Below are 12,639 nucleotides of genomic sequence, written 5' to 3'. Positions count from 1 at the left end.
AGCGACCCTATGTTATTTTCCGGCTAAGCAATCATGACATGGTGAGAGAGAAATACCTTTCATATCAGGAAGAAGTTTCTTCTGAGAAAGTATATTTAAACCTTTCTCACTCATATGCCCGAGTCTTTGGTGCCATATATCCATGTCATCACTTGCGACATTTACTTCTTCCTTGCAAAGCTTGGCTTGAGTCACGTATGAGCCTTCTTTTCTTCCTCGAGCCATGATCAGACTCCCTTTGATTAGCTTCCATTTGCCACTGCCAAAGTGACTGTCCAAGCCGGCATCATCGAGCTTTCCAGTTGATATGAGATTGAGTCGCATGTCGGGAACATGTCTCACATCCTTGAGAACTATCTTACATCCAGTGTTTGATGTAAGAATAACATCCCCCTTTCCAACAATTTTGCTTCTTCCTTGATTTCCCATTTGAACATTACCAAAGTCACCACTTTGATAGGTTGTGAAGAAGCTTCCATGAGGGGTGACGTGAAAAGAAGCACCAGAATCAACGATCCATGAGCTATCATCAGAGCTAAGATTACATTCTCCAACGAGATATAATTCTTCACTCTGGTCTTCCACAATGGTGGTAGTCTTGTCTTCATGCTTCTTTGTAGGATTGAACTGGTCTGGTTTGATATTACCGGCTTGTTTGTCTTTCTTGAAAAACCGACATTTCGACTTCATGTGACCCGGTTTGCCACAGTATTAGCAAGTAACTCTCGGACGTGACTTAGATCTTCCTCGAGAATGGTCTCGTCCTCTGCTTCAGTTTTGACCACGAGTCTCTTCTCTACCTCGTCTATCAACAATGTTAGCTTCTGAATAAGAGCTCGAACCTCGCTCCTTCCTGCGAACTTCTTCGTTTAGAAGGCTATCAGTGACGGTATCCATGGTAAGCTTTCCCTACGGTGCTGAATTGCTTAGAGTGACAACTAGTGTGTCCCAACTCTCCGGTAGTGAACTAAGGAGTAAAAGGGCTTGCATTTCGTCTTCAACCTTCATATCAACTTTGTTAAGCTGATTTACGATCCCCTTGAAATTGTTCAAGTGCTCCATCATGCTTTGGCCATCCTTGTACTCCAACTTTACCAACCGTCGAGCAAGAAGAGCTTTGTTTCGAGGTGTTTTCTTTTGAATCATGGATTCAAGTTTTGTACATAATTCAAAAGCATTTGTGTAGGTAGAAACATGTTCAAAGAGAGATCGGTCAATGTACTTACGGATTACAGCAACCGCCTTTCAGTTTAGTATTTCCCATGTTTTGTCATCCTTTCCTTCCGGCTTCTCCTTCATGATGATGGATTCATGCAAATCCTTACAATAAAGGTGATCTTCCATCATCGGTTTCCAATAAGAGTAGTTGTCCGTCGTGAGTTTGAACATGTCACCTTCGACGGTAACGGTAGCCTCCATCTTGAATCTCACGGGTCTTGATGTTATGTTTGAGCCTAGCTCTGATACCACTTGTTGGGAAAATTACCCAATATCGATGAGATGAAGATGGGATTGGACAACTAAAAGATTTAAGAAGAAGACTCTTTATAATTTTGGAAAGGGTTTACAAAGATTTTGTTTTGAGAACTCTCTCTTACAAATGTTTTCTCTTTTTGTTTTCTTGATTCTTGGATGATGTTACAAAGGGACTCTACACTCTTATTTATACTAGTGGAGGGTAACTACAAGCTAATTCTAGAGACTTCTCCATCTTCTTTTCTTAAACACTTCAACACACTTCAACACACTTCTCAATCCACACTCTTCTTTTCCTTCTAGATATTTCTTTTTTTTTGGACTAAGGCTTGATTTGTTTTGGGCTTAAGGAGGGAATTCCAACACGAGTTATGTATTCTACGTGTTCCAAGTTGCTTATGAGCTTCTTTAGCCTCATCAGAAATACAACCAACGATCTTAGTACCGCACGTGCACCATCTTAAGAGGACTCACATGGAAATGTGATCTATGCATAACATGGGTTGGATTTGTACGAGATACAAATAAACATATAGCTTCGATATTTTATTTTTTTTAAATAATGGAACTAACAAAAAATGAATGTTGAGATAATGAATTCGGGTTTTAAGTCTTGTTTGATACTATCGCCTAAAACTGTTTCCTACGAAGTCTCATTGCAAAACGAGTATGTATGAACTTTTTACTTGCTGATACCTTGAATTGAAAGTAAATTTTCTGAGACATTCCCATCCTGTTTGAAACATGAACGAAAAACTTGCAGTGAAAATCAAAAGCAACTGACTGTGGTCCAAAGACGCATTTGATACATCCAATGGAATTGGAACGATAGAGAGCGTGGTCCAAAAAGCTGTTGATTGATGGCCCTCTGTCTTCACAAAGAGAGAAAGGGAAAAATGCATAGAGCTTGATGAGGTATTCTCAATAAATGCATCTAACACCTTAAGATCATTTGGTAAACCTTACATTCTTTTTTTGAAACACTGTATACCTTACATTTACATCATAAATTTTTTAAGTGAATTCTAGCAACAAATTCCCTATTTACCATTTACCTGAATCTGATAGCTGGAGCTGAGCTTAATTCCAAATTTACCATTTACCTGAATCTGATAGCTAGAAGCTTAGAACTGACCTTAAATAGTTATAGTCTACTTAATAGTATTTCAAATAGGTGATAAATATGTTCAAATAATCCCAAAATTGTTTGCAAAATGACGAATATGGTTTGGTTATTTGATGACCTCAGATATTATGGAGCAAGAGATGCTGAGAACAACACGTAATAAACATAGCTAAAGAAGGAAAGATTTCAAAAATGGTTCTAACCATTTTAAAATTTGACTTTACCGTAAAAAAACTGCACACTATACAATGACATTGGGTCCAAAATCCAAATCATGAAACCATGTGATTTTTTGGATGCGATAACTTTACTTCTCTTTCTTTTCCTCAATGGTACCACTATCTTATGTGGGTTGTAAATCTTGTGAAGAATATCTATATATTGTAATAAATTATTTTTAGCAAAAATGTTTATGAGAATTACGTAAATTAGGTTTGTAAAACAGAACATAAACTCTTCATAATTCCTTAAATTCAACATTTCCGACAATACTGAATCTTTCCATGACGTTTTCCGGTCCCGTGGGAATCTTATGTGGTCGCTATTTACTGCGACTGTCGTGAACAATCCACGAAAACAAGTCCAGAAACACACGAGGAAAACGAGAGACGTTTTGGTAGCATTTGATCAAGAGTTGTGATAATAGAGCAAACAGTACAAAAGAGAGTAAATGATCAAAAATGAGTGCACTAGGGTTAAGGATACGTTTGAAAACGATTTGACAAGCTTGCTCGTTGGCTACATATTGCAACTTGCTGAGGGTTGAAACATGATCTTGAGGTAACTTTAGCTTACCTATAAAGATATCTATGAGAAGGACATTGAGAAAAATTCAAGGGTTCAAATACGTATAACCACTAATAAGAAAAGATTCTTTATCACTTCATATTATACTCTTTACTTCTCTTGACCACAACATAGTCAGTGGCAAAGTGGTACATACTGTTAAAACTATTAAGGATAATGTTTCCTACAGATTACTCAACTCGACAGGACCTTGTTGGTTCCACCATTCCAAAATTCCTAAGCTTTCTATTATTATGATTTATGGCTCAGCTTCTGCCCTTTCACGTCTATCTACCACCATATACGCAAAGTTGGGCATGCGTGTATTAATGGGCCAATTAAACAGAGGCTATCACGAAATTTTGCTTGTGGACCATTGTCTTGTCTTTTTTAGGATGAGAAAAAAAGGAAATTTTTCTTACTCTATAATTCTAGGTTGAAAATATCTGTGTCAAGTAGAATCTGTCCCATACTTTTGCAATTTCTTGAATATGGCATCGGAGGAAAGAGCTGATCTCGACCGTGGTCCTTCAACTATATCTTCTACACATAGAGTTCTGTTAGTGACATTGTTTTGTGTAAAACGAAAGATGAGACTACCAATTAGCATTATTTTATAAGGAGGATACGGCATCAGTGAAGTCAATAATGATTAGTTTGTGTACTGTTTTTCCTTACATGCTGAACATACAATGAAGTCAATGTTAATTTGCAACGGTATGTTCAACTATTTTTACATTTTAGAGTCGGAAAGAATTCATAACACTGAAAAGTTTATCCACAAAATGTAACCTTACTCATTACATCAAAATAACTAACATGAGCATTGCTTTGTCTCTCAGCGTCGTTGATGGGCAGATCCATATTGTTTTGGGGCACATGACTGCAATAACTCTTGTATATATGACCCATCTTAACAAAATCTGAAGAAATAAGCAAACTTTCTGATACAAAACAAAATATATATTATATGCATATAAACATTCATAGATCTTATTACAAACCATGAAACATGTCGTCAAACTAAAACGTTTGTTTATTTGACCACTATCTGTATCAGAAAACTAATGTAGTTAAAAAACATATCAAATGAAAAAGTAACATTAACGAAATATTAGGAAAAAATCTTGTTTAAGAAAGACAAGATCCACAAATTACAATGTTTCTGTAAAAATATTGCTTACTAACCACCACTAAGAACATATATCTCATAAACATGCATAACGAGGAAACTCAATAATTACTAAATTATAACAAAAGAAACTCATTTTGGTTTATACACGATATACAAGAACGTAAAAATTATAGAGAGCTTAAAAACCCATAACCATGAAATTATATTTAAAAATCAACAAAGGGTTTTGACAATTAGATGTAATAGTAGAGTGAGAAAGAAATAAACCTCATGAGGACTAATGGTGAAGGAATAAAGGATGCATCACTTCCTAGTGAAATGCATGACAAATATTCAATTATTTTATTTACAAAGAGCACCAACTAATGACTTGCGTGCATACAACATGTGATCCAATGTTGAAAGGTCAATGGATGACTTGTGAGCAGTTTTAGTGCAGATTATGAAGGCTATGTAGTATGCACGTTCAATCCACTTGTTTAATTTGAAATTTCACATATTTTATTATAGACTCGAAGATTTGAAAATTCAGATTTGTCAATCATAAGACTATCTAAAGAGATAATTTTTTAAAATTATCAAAACACAAATAATCTCATGTAAACCTCAGTGTAGCCGATAACCAGGTTCCGTAGCTTCCAAGTCAAGATCCTTGAGAGTCCAACCGCGATCCTCCATTTTCTTCTTTTCCTCCTCATGTTTTCTTCGCCGAGTTTTCTTTCTTTTCCCGTCCGAATCTTTGTTTCTTCTACAAGTCGAGGATGTTATGTAATTGGACCCATGTATTTTCTCTTTTGGGCTCATTTTATTACATTTAATTTTTAAGTTATTTAATATTTTTAAAAAGGCGTTGATTGCTGTCACAAAGCCAGAAATTTCTTCTAATTCCTTCATCCTCAAGCTGTAGATGAAATTACCCATCAACACTTCAAAACAGTCAGAAACAACACCAACCAAACCCCAAGCGTGCGACTTGTGCTGTCTCATCAAAAAGGGTCAATTAATGACTTGTGTGCATACAATATTTGATCCAATGTTGAAGGTCAACAGATGACTTGTGTGGAATGTTTGTGCATATGATGAAGACATGTTGTATGTGTAGTTCAATCCATTTGTTTAATTTGAATTTCACATATTTGATTATAGATTCGAATATCTGAAAGTAATCCATTAGGTTTCAGATAACCCATACAGTTCATTTTAATGATATTCTAGATAATCCTTTTTGAAAACGGATATAATAAATCTAAAACCTAGAAAAATAGTTTTAAAACTCGTTTTCGATTTCCCGAAACTCTTAGAAAATATTTTATTATTATTTTAATCCTTCAGTGACTTCAAAAGAAGTCAGTTTCTAGCTAGTAAAAGTATCAGTGACTTTAAATGAATCAGACAAGTAAGCTAGTCATGAATCCGATACCGTGTTTGACAATAAAAGGACAACTATTATTTGAAAAGAACATTCACTACTGACTTGAGATAAGTCTCATGAACCAACACACTTGGAAACCATTATTTGAATTGAACTCTTTCTACCTAGATTCTGCTTTCAGAATCAAGACAACAGTTGGGAACAAGATTTTGCTCTAAGATTACTGAATTTCTGAAATGAAGTGGAAAGTAACACTCATTGGGAATAAGAATCTATCTGTTTTCAAATTGTCTCAGCAAAGGCAATAGTAAGCAACTCTTGGTCTGCAAACAAACGCCTACTCCTTGGTCTTGTTACGCGTCTAAGACCTCTAGGTACACACTCCCTAAGCAACAACACTCTTTTCCAAAGCAGATGACATTTTTATGACCACTTCCTCTAATTATTCCAACTGGTTCATCTCCAACTTGTCAAAAGCACAATCATCGATCACACCCATGCATTTGAATTATAGAGTTGAATTAATAAATGTAATTAACTATAGATTTGAATTTTATTTTTAATTATAACAAAATCTGTTGAGAAAAATCTAACAAAATCCCACTAAACTTTTTAATTATGTTTTATTAGATAATAAATTAATTAATTTCGTAAGTAATAATATAATATTAATTAATATTTTATTATAGTCTGTATTATATTATTATAAAAGTACTATCTCCAAAATTATATTAAATTGGTAAGTTAACCTATTTAATTTTTTAAAACTCTTTCATTTAAATTAATTATCATTTATTAAGCGGGTTAAAATTTGTTAATTACATAATATTTTATACCAAAATAAAGTTATTAACATATGTTGAAATTTTATTTTTACAGCTATATATTTTTCAAAGATCATATGTTGAAGAAGATTCTTAATTTCATTATTTCAAATTATATATTAATTGTACCAAACTCAAAAATGCAATAACAATTTAAAAAAGATAAAATACAAAAAATAAATTAATATTAATAAAAGAATAAGAAAACTAAACAATAAGATTTAAGAGTTATACAATACATAATACTAGAATATAAATCATATATTCTAAAAATTTATGATAATATCAAAGTTTATAAAATGAAAAAAATACTTAACCGAATTTCTTTCTTTTATTTTTGTTATTCTAAAATCCAAGCAACATAATAGTATTAAATTAATTATAGAAAAGGTTAATTGCACCAAATTTTGTGTGATAGCTGGCTTTGGATCTGCACAATACGAAAACATAGTGTTTACTGGTTGGATGAAGTGTCAGCTGTATGTTAATTATTACTAACTCATTTAATTTAATTTATTTTCGTGGTTTCCTTAGCGTATCGTAATAATCAATCCAGCTTATTCATGACCATATTCATGCAAACAATGTTGGGTGGTAATGTGGTTAGTTTAAATTTTAAACATCCCTAGACTATATTTGCAAAATAATTTTGCCACATGTATTTTCTACAATCAATTTCACAAAATAAATATGACATGACTACTGAAATTGATGACATGGCTTCGGAAAAAAATATGACATAGATAATTTTATTTAATGTTGATTTATATTTTTGGCAAATATTTTTACCTTGTTAATTGTTCATGCTAATTTAAATCAAATTATCAAAAGCCTGCTTTTGTCAACAATCAGATTATCAGACCTAGCTAATCATCCAAAAAAAGTTTGTTGTTTATGATTTTTTTTTAATAAAATGTCAGACTGGAACGGGCAAATATATATGTAGGAAGTATGTATTTGTACGTGTTACTTTCCAGGTCTTCTGGAGTTATTTTGCTCACGTGAATAAAATGTGTTTGTCGTCTTCTGTGGTATAATATAAGCTATCTAATATCATCTGATCAAATCCGAAATAATAATAATAATAAAATTTTGGTCTACTAAATTCATAAAATGATGAGTGTTTTCGATTTTCTGATATTCAATTTTGAGAATACAAAATTTTAGCTGTCTCAGATGATATGTACTTTCTCCGTTCCTTAATAATAGATTTTCTAGAAAAAACGTTTATTTCAGAAAGATGTATATTTTGTGTTTTCTAGGGGACAATTCTTGGTAAATTGGTGAACATAAAATAACATAATTACTATAGAAATTGTGTTATTATATTTTGTATATTAAACATAAATAAAGGAGAATCAAAGAAAAGGTGGAACATTGGTTTCACCCCAGCTTGTGATTGCATCTGTCACTGCCTGTTTCACTGCTTCAGCATCCATTCTTTCATCATCTTCATTCTGCTGTTAGTAAAGGTGACGTAATCATTTAGATCATTTATTTATGCCAACACTCACATATAGACGTTGACAACTCATGTTTATATTTTGTATACATATGTGTTCTATGATTTATAAACTTTTCAGCAGCAATTATGACACAAGCTTTATCCATATATATGTAAGTGAAACCAGATAATATTTCATTAAAACATATGATGAAACTATCTCAAAGTGAGCTCATTTGTATTGAGTAAATCATACAAACACTATCCGAAACATATATAAATAGGCACAATAAATAACTGTAATTACGATATATCATTAATGTATACAGATATGTTTGTATGATGATTTGTTAATTACCTTGACTCCCATGGCATGCAAGCTAAAGGAGTCCGTACATGAAACCCTAGCTTCGAGAACGTCAAGCCCCATATCCTCAAAGGCTTCTAATACCGAAACAAGCATGCCTGGCTGATTCTCCCCTGAGAAAACTTTTATCATAAAACCCTTTTCTAGGGTTTCGACTTTTACCTATAAATAAATTGACCATTCAAAACCTCGTAGTGAATCTCTCATATCACTTGCACACTTATGTATATAATGGTTCCAAAGTATATATTTGTGATTGCTTATACCATTGGTGTGGTGGGATCCGTGGGTTCGCTTGAAGATTGCTCTGCGGCAGTGTCCTCCTTGAATCTTTCGACTTTTTTCTTAAGGTTTTGGATATATTTCGATGCATCCATTATAATCGATGTTTCGCTTTGCTGTCATCAAAAACATGTGTGCACGGACATATATTAATAGCATATAAATCATCCCAAAATTATTATTAGAGGTTTAGCAGAAAAAAAAAGAGAGAGAGAAAAAAAAAAAACAGTCTTCAATCCACACGATCATGACTACCCCCCCATATATCTCGTTTCCAATTATATGTTCTTCTATATACACTTGGAAGAGGATAAAGTGATCACCCAAAAACATAAAAGCATACAAGAACAGTAGATCCATTTTGGATTCAAATACCCAAATGGTAGAAAATGATTGCTTTTATAATAAAAAAGGAAGAAGAGGTTGAATATAATTACAGCATGAGAATTAGTGGCTGAACGAAGCAGTTGAAACTTCTCTTGTAAAGAACCTCTATTTTGTTCCCTCGAAACCATTCTTATATTTATAAACCTCTTTAGAGCTTTCTTGATTTATTTGTATTATCTTCTATTTAGAGGAACTATGTGTGTATCTGCAATATATATATGATAAGGAGGAAGCAGAGGACTTAGACTAAATTGTTTATAGGATCCTCTCCCCTCTCACATGTCTGCATTAGTCTTTCTTGATCGCTACAAAATATTACATACGGACAACTCCGATTTGTATCTCGTGAATTACTTCCTTGCCTCTATGTCCTAATATACGAAATTCTATTTAATATTCGACCCTGTTTTTTTTCTTATATTTATGCATTTCGTATATTGATTAATTTCAAAAATATTCATATGATCATTTACATACGTACAAATACAAATATACGTGTCCATACCTTTACCTACCAATACTAATATTGTAAACTAATTACTATGTTTTTATTGACTGTAATTTCTCGCTGTGATAAAATACGTTATCTTAGCACCATAAAAAGTTTTACATTATTTATGTCTTTTTTCCTTTTTTTTTTTTGATAAGAATGTGAATTTCATTAATCAAAATGAGTGAGTTTGTACTAATACAAAAAATAAAAGCGGGAAGCAAACCCAAGCCAAAAAAAAATAAAAACAGGGGACAGCTTAAAAGCAAAAAATTTGTCTAAAGAGATTATGGGCAGCCGTTATTCATGTTTCAACCATAAGCTTATTAGGTGTTTGAATTTCCTTCGATGCTTCCTTGCCAAAATGACGTTCCTAATCTGTCTGTCGATCTCTTTAAAGGTTACTTGCAGTGGTGTTGATGTCCCATTGTGAAGTCTTTGATTTCTCTCGCGCCAAATTCTGTAAAAAATCGCTTGAACGGTAATCTTGCGCAGAGTAAGAGGACAGTGACTGACCCTTATACCAATCCAAGTGATAAGAGCTTCCCAAGTGTGGAACAGAACAGGTCTGTATCCTAACCTTTTTTCCTCTTTGTTTCGATACTATTCTAACGCGTCCAAGCAAAATCACGATAATTGACTACAACTATAGACAGCTTTGAACTTTTGGAAACGGATAAAGATATATAATGGGAAAACTCCATATTTATACTTAATGATACGATATCGATATACTATTCCAATCGCTGTAGTAAATAATAGTATAAAATGGACTTTGTCAATCTATTATTGCTGGTCATTCAGCTATAAGTTATAAATCAAAGAAATTGCAGTCATTCATTTCTTTTTGAACATCATATATTGATCTATCTAGAATAAATTTCGTAAGTATCAAAAAGACATCACCACATCTCTTTTGGATCCAGTTTCTAGTCAATAAACGAATTATAGTATGCAAGTGCTGTTGTGGATAAGCTTCAATAAGATAGCTTAGGATGCAAGTTATTCATTAAGAAAAGTAGAATAACTTATAGATTAGGATAAAAGTTAAGTTTCCTAATCTCTATTGTAATAGGACAAGCTAAGAGCTCCTATATAAAGAGATCTATAATGTAAGTTGATCTCATAAGTTAAGAATAAGAAATAAAACGAAGGAACTGTTTTATACTCTGTTTCGCATACACATACGATCTTTGGCGACTTTATTTGGTATCAGAGCTTGAGGTTAGATTGTGTGATTGCGACTCGAAGAATCAATGGCTGAAGAGAAAGCATTGATAGACACGAAGACGCTGGGACGAAGAGATGGGATTCCCGGGACTGTTGTCTGTCCAATGCTAACTTCAACCAATTACACAGTTTGGGCAATGAGAATAAAAGTTCTACTTCGCGTCCATAAGGTATGGGAAGCAATCGAACCAGGAACAGATAAAGAAGAGAAGAATGATTATGCTACGGTACTTCTCTTTCAATCCGTCCAGAGAATCTAATATTTCAAATCGGTGAACAGAGCTCTCCTAAAGATATGTGGGAAGCTTTGAAAACAATAAATCTTGGCGCAGATCGTGTAAGAGAAGCTCGGCTGCAGACCTTGATGAACGATTTCAAACGTCTAAAGATGTCTGAATCGGAATCAATAGATACCTTCTCAGGCAAGTTATCTGAACTTGCATCGAAATCGGCCTCGTTAGGACAGAGTATTGAAGAACCTAAACTTGTAAGAAAATTCTTAAATAGTCTGCCTAGATCAAAGTACATCATGTTGGTGGCCTCGCTGGAACAGATGTTAGACTTAAATACAATCAAGTATGAGGATGTTGTTGGAAGAATTAAAGCATATGAAGAACATATCAGAGAAGATACAACAAGCGACCAACAAAACAAATTGCTGTTCTCAAGTTCAGAAGGATCTAACGATCAGAACTCGAGAGGACAAGGAAGAGGTAATTATAGTGGACGTGGCAGAGGCAACAGAGGAAGAGGACGCGGCAGAGGCAACTCCGGAGAGTGGAACAAAGAGAAGAGAGACTACTCTCAGATCACCTGCTTCAACTGCAAGAAAAATGGTCACTTCAAGTCTGTTTGTCCAGAGAAGAAAGAAGATAATCAAGAGCTCAACAAAACTGAAACAGAAGTTGCTGATACTGTGCTCTATATGCATGAGGTTGTTTTTCTGAACGAGGAGAAAGTCATACCTAGAGCACTCGAGACAAGCAAGAAAGAGGAAGGAATATGATACTTAGATAATGGAGCGAGTAATCATATGACGGGTGAAAGAGGTTATTTCTCTGAACTGAATCAAAATATTAAAGGTAAAGTGAAGTTCGGAGACGGCTCATGTGTGGATATAGATGGAAAGGGATCGATTTGTTTGAAGCTAAAACAGAGGAGCAAAGACTTCTTACTGATATCTACTATATTCCGGATTTGAGAAGTAACATTCTCAGCTTGGGACAGGCAACAGAGCAAGGCTGTGATGTTAGGATGAAGGATGATTACCTAACTTTGAGAGATTCAAACGGAAGACTTCTCACCAAAGTTCTAAGAACTTCTAATAGACTCTACAAGGTTCCACTTAAAGTCGGTACACCTAATTGTCTTCTCGCGAAGATAAAAGAAGAACCGTGGAGTTGGCATGCGCGCCTTGGTCACATTAGCTTCAAGACAATACAAGCTATGGCAGCAAAGAACATGGTTCATGGACTACCTGAAATCAAAGAAGAGAATCAGTTGTGTGACTCGTGTTTGGTCGGTAAACAAACTAGGCATAGCTTTCCTAAAGCAACGTCCTATAGGTCAACTAATGCACTAGAGCTACTGCACGCAGACCTCTGTGATCCAATCTCACCCGCCACACCAGCACACAACCGCTACATATTCGTTATAATTGATGATTGCACGAGATATATGTGGACTATTTTGTTGAAGGAAAAGAGCGAAGCTTTCGACA

At 34.1% G+C, this 12,639-nt stretch overlaps 1 protein-coding gene across 2 annotated transcripts; it reads right to left on the bottom strand.

Moving 5' to 3' along the window:
• Nucleotides 1–8,003: 8,003 nt before the first annotated feature.
• Nucleotides 8,004–9,521, bottom strand: LOC106394884 (transcription factor SCREAM2). Of its 2 annotated transcripts, none has more exons than XM_048755200.1 (4): nucleotides 9,250–9,521; nucleotides 8,797–8,928; nucleotides 8,522–8,692; nucleotides 8,004–8,179 (listed from the first exon to the last, which is right to left on the bottom strand). In XM_048755200.1, exons 1-4 carry the CDS (start codon nucleotides 9,325–9,327, stop codon nucleotides 8,078–8,080), a joined length of 483 nt encoding a protein of 160 aa, XP_048611157.1. In that variant the 5' UTR covers nucleotides 9,328–9,521; the 3' UTR covers nucleotides 8,004–8,077. The 2 variants fall into 2 exon arrangements, with proteins under 2 accessions (XP_048611157.1, XP_048611158.1); XM_048755201.1 differs by having other exon boundaries at nucleotides 8,004–8,176.
• Nucleotides 9,522–12,639: the final 3,118 nt, after the last annotated feature.

The sequence above is a fragment of the Brassica napus genome, chromosome C4, assembly GCF_020379485.1.
Source record: "Brassica napus cultivar Da-Ae chromosome C4, Da-Ae, whole genome shotgun sequence".
NCBI classification, from domain to species: Eukaryota; Viridiplantae; Streptophyta; class Magnoliopsida; order Brassicales; family Brassicaceae; genus Brassica; species Brassica napus.
The sequence above is the reverse complement of the archived record's forward strand: the minus strand, read 5'-3'. Positions and strand labels throughout refer to the sequence as shown.

What these genes read in the sequence shown, in the direction of transcription:
- LOC106394884 (XM_048755200.1), bottom strand. Translation starts at nt 9,327, where the DNA reads ATGGTTTCGAGGGAACAAAATAGAGGTTCTTTACAAGAGAAGTTTCAA. An exon ending in CAGCCACTAATTCTCATGCT is followed by an intron (nt 8,929 to 9,249) that starts GTAATTATATTC and finishes TTTTGATGACAG; the next exon opens with CAAAGCGAAACATCGATTAT. An exon ending in CGGATCCCACCACACCAATG is followed by an intron (nt 8,693 to 8,796) that starts GTATAAGCAATC and finishes ATTTATTTATAG; the next exon opens with GTAAAAGTCGAAACCCTAGA.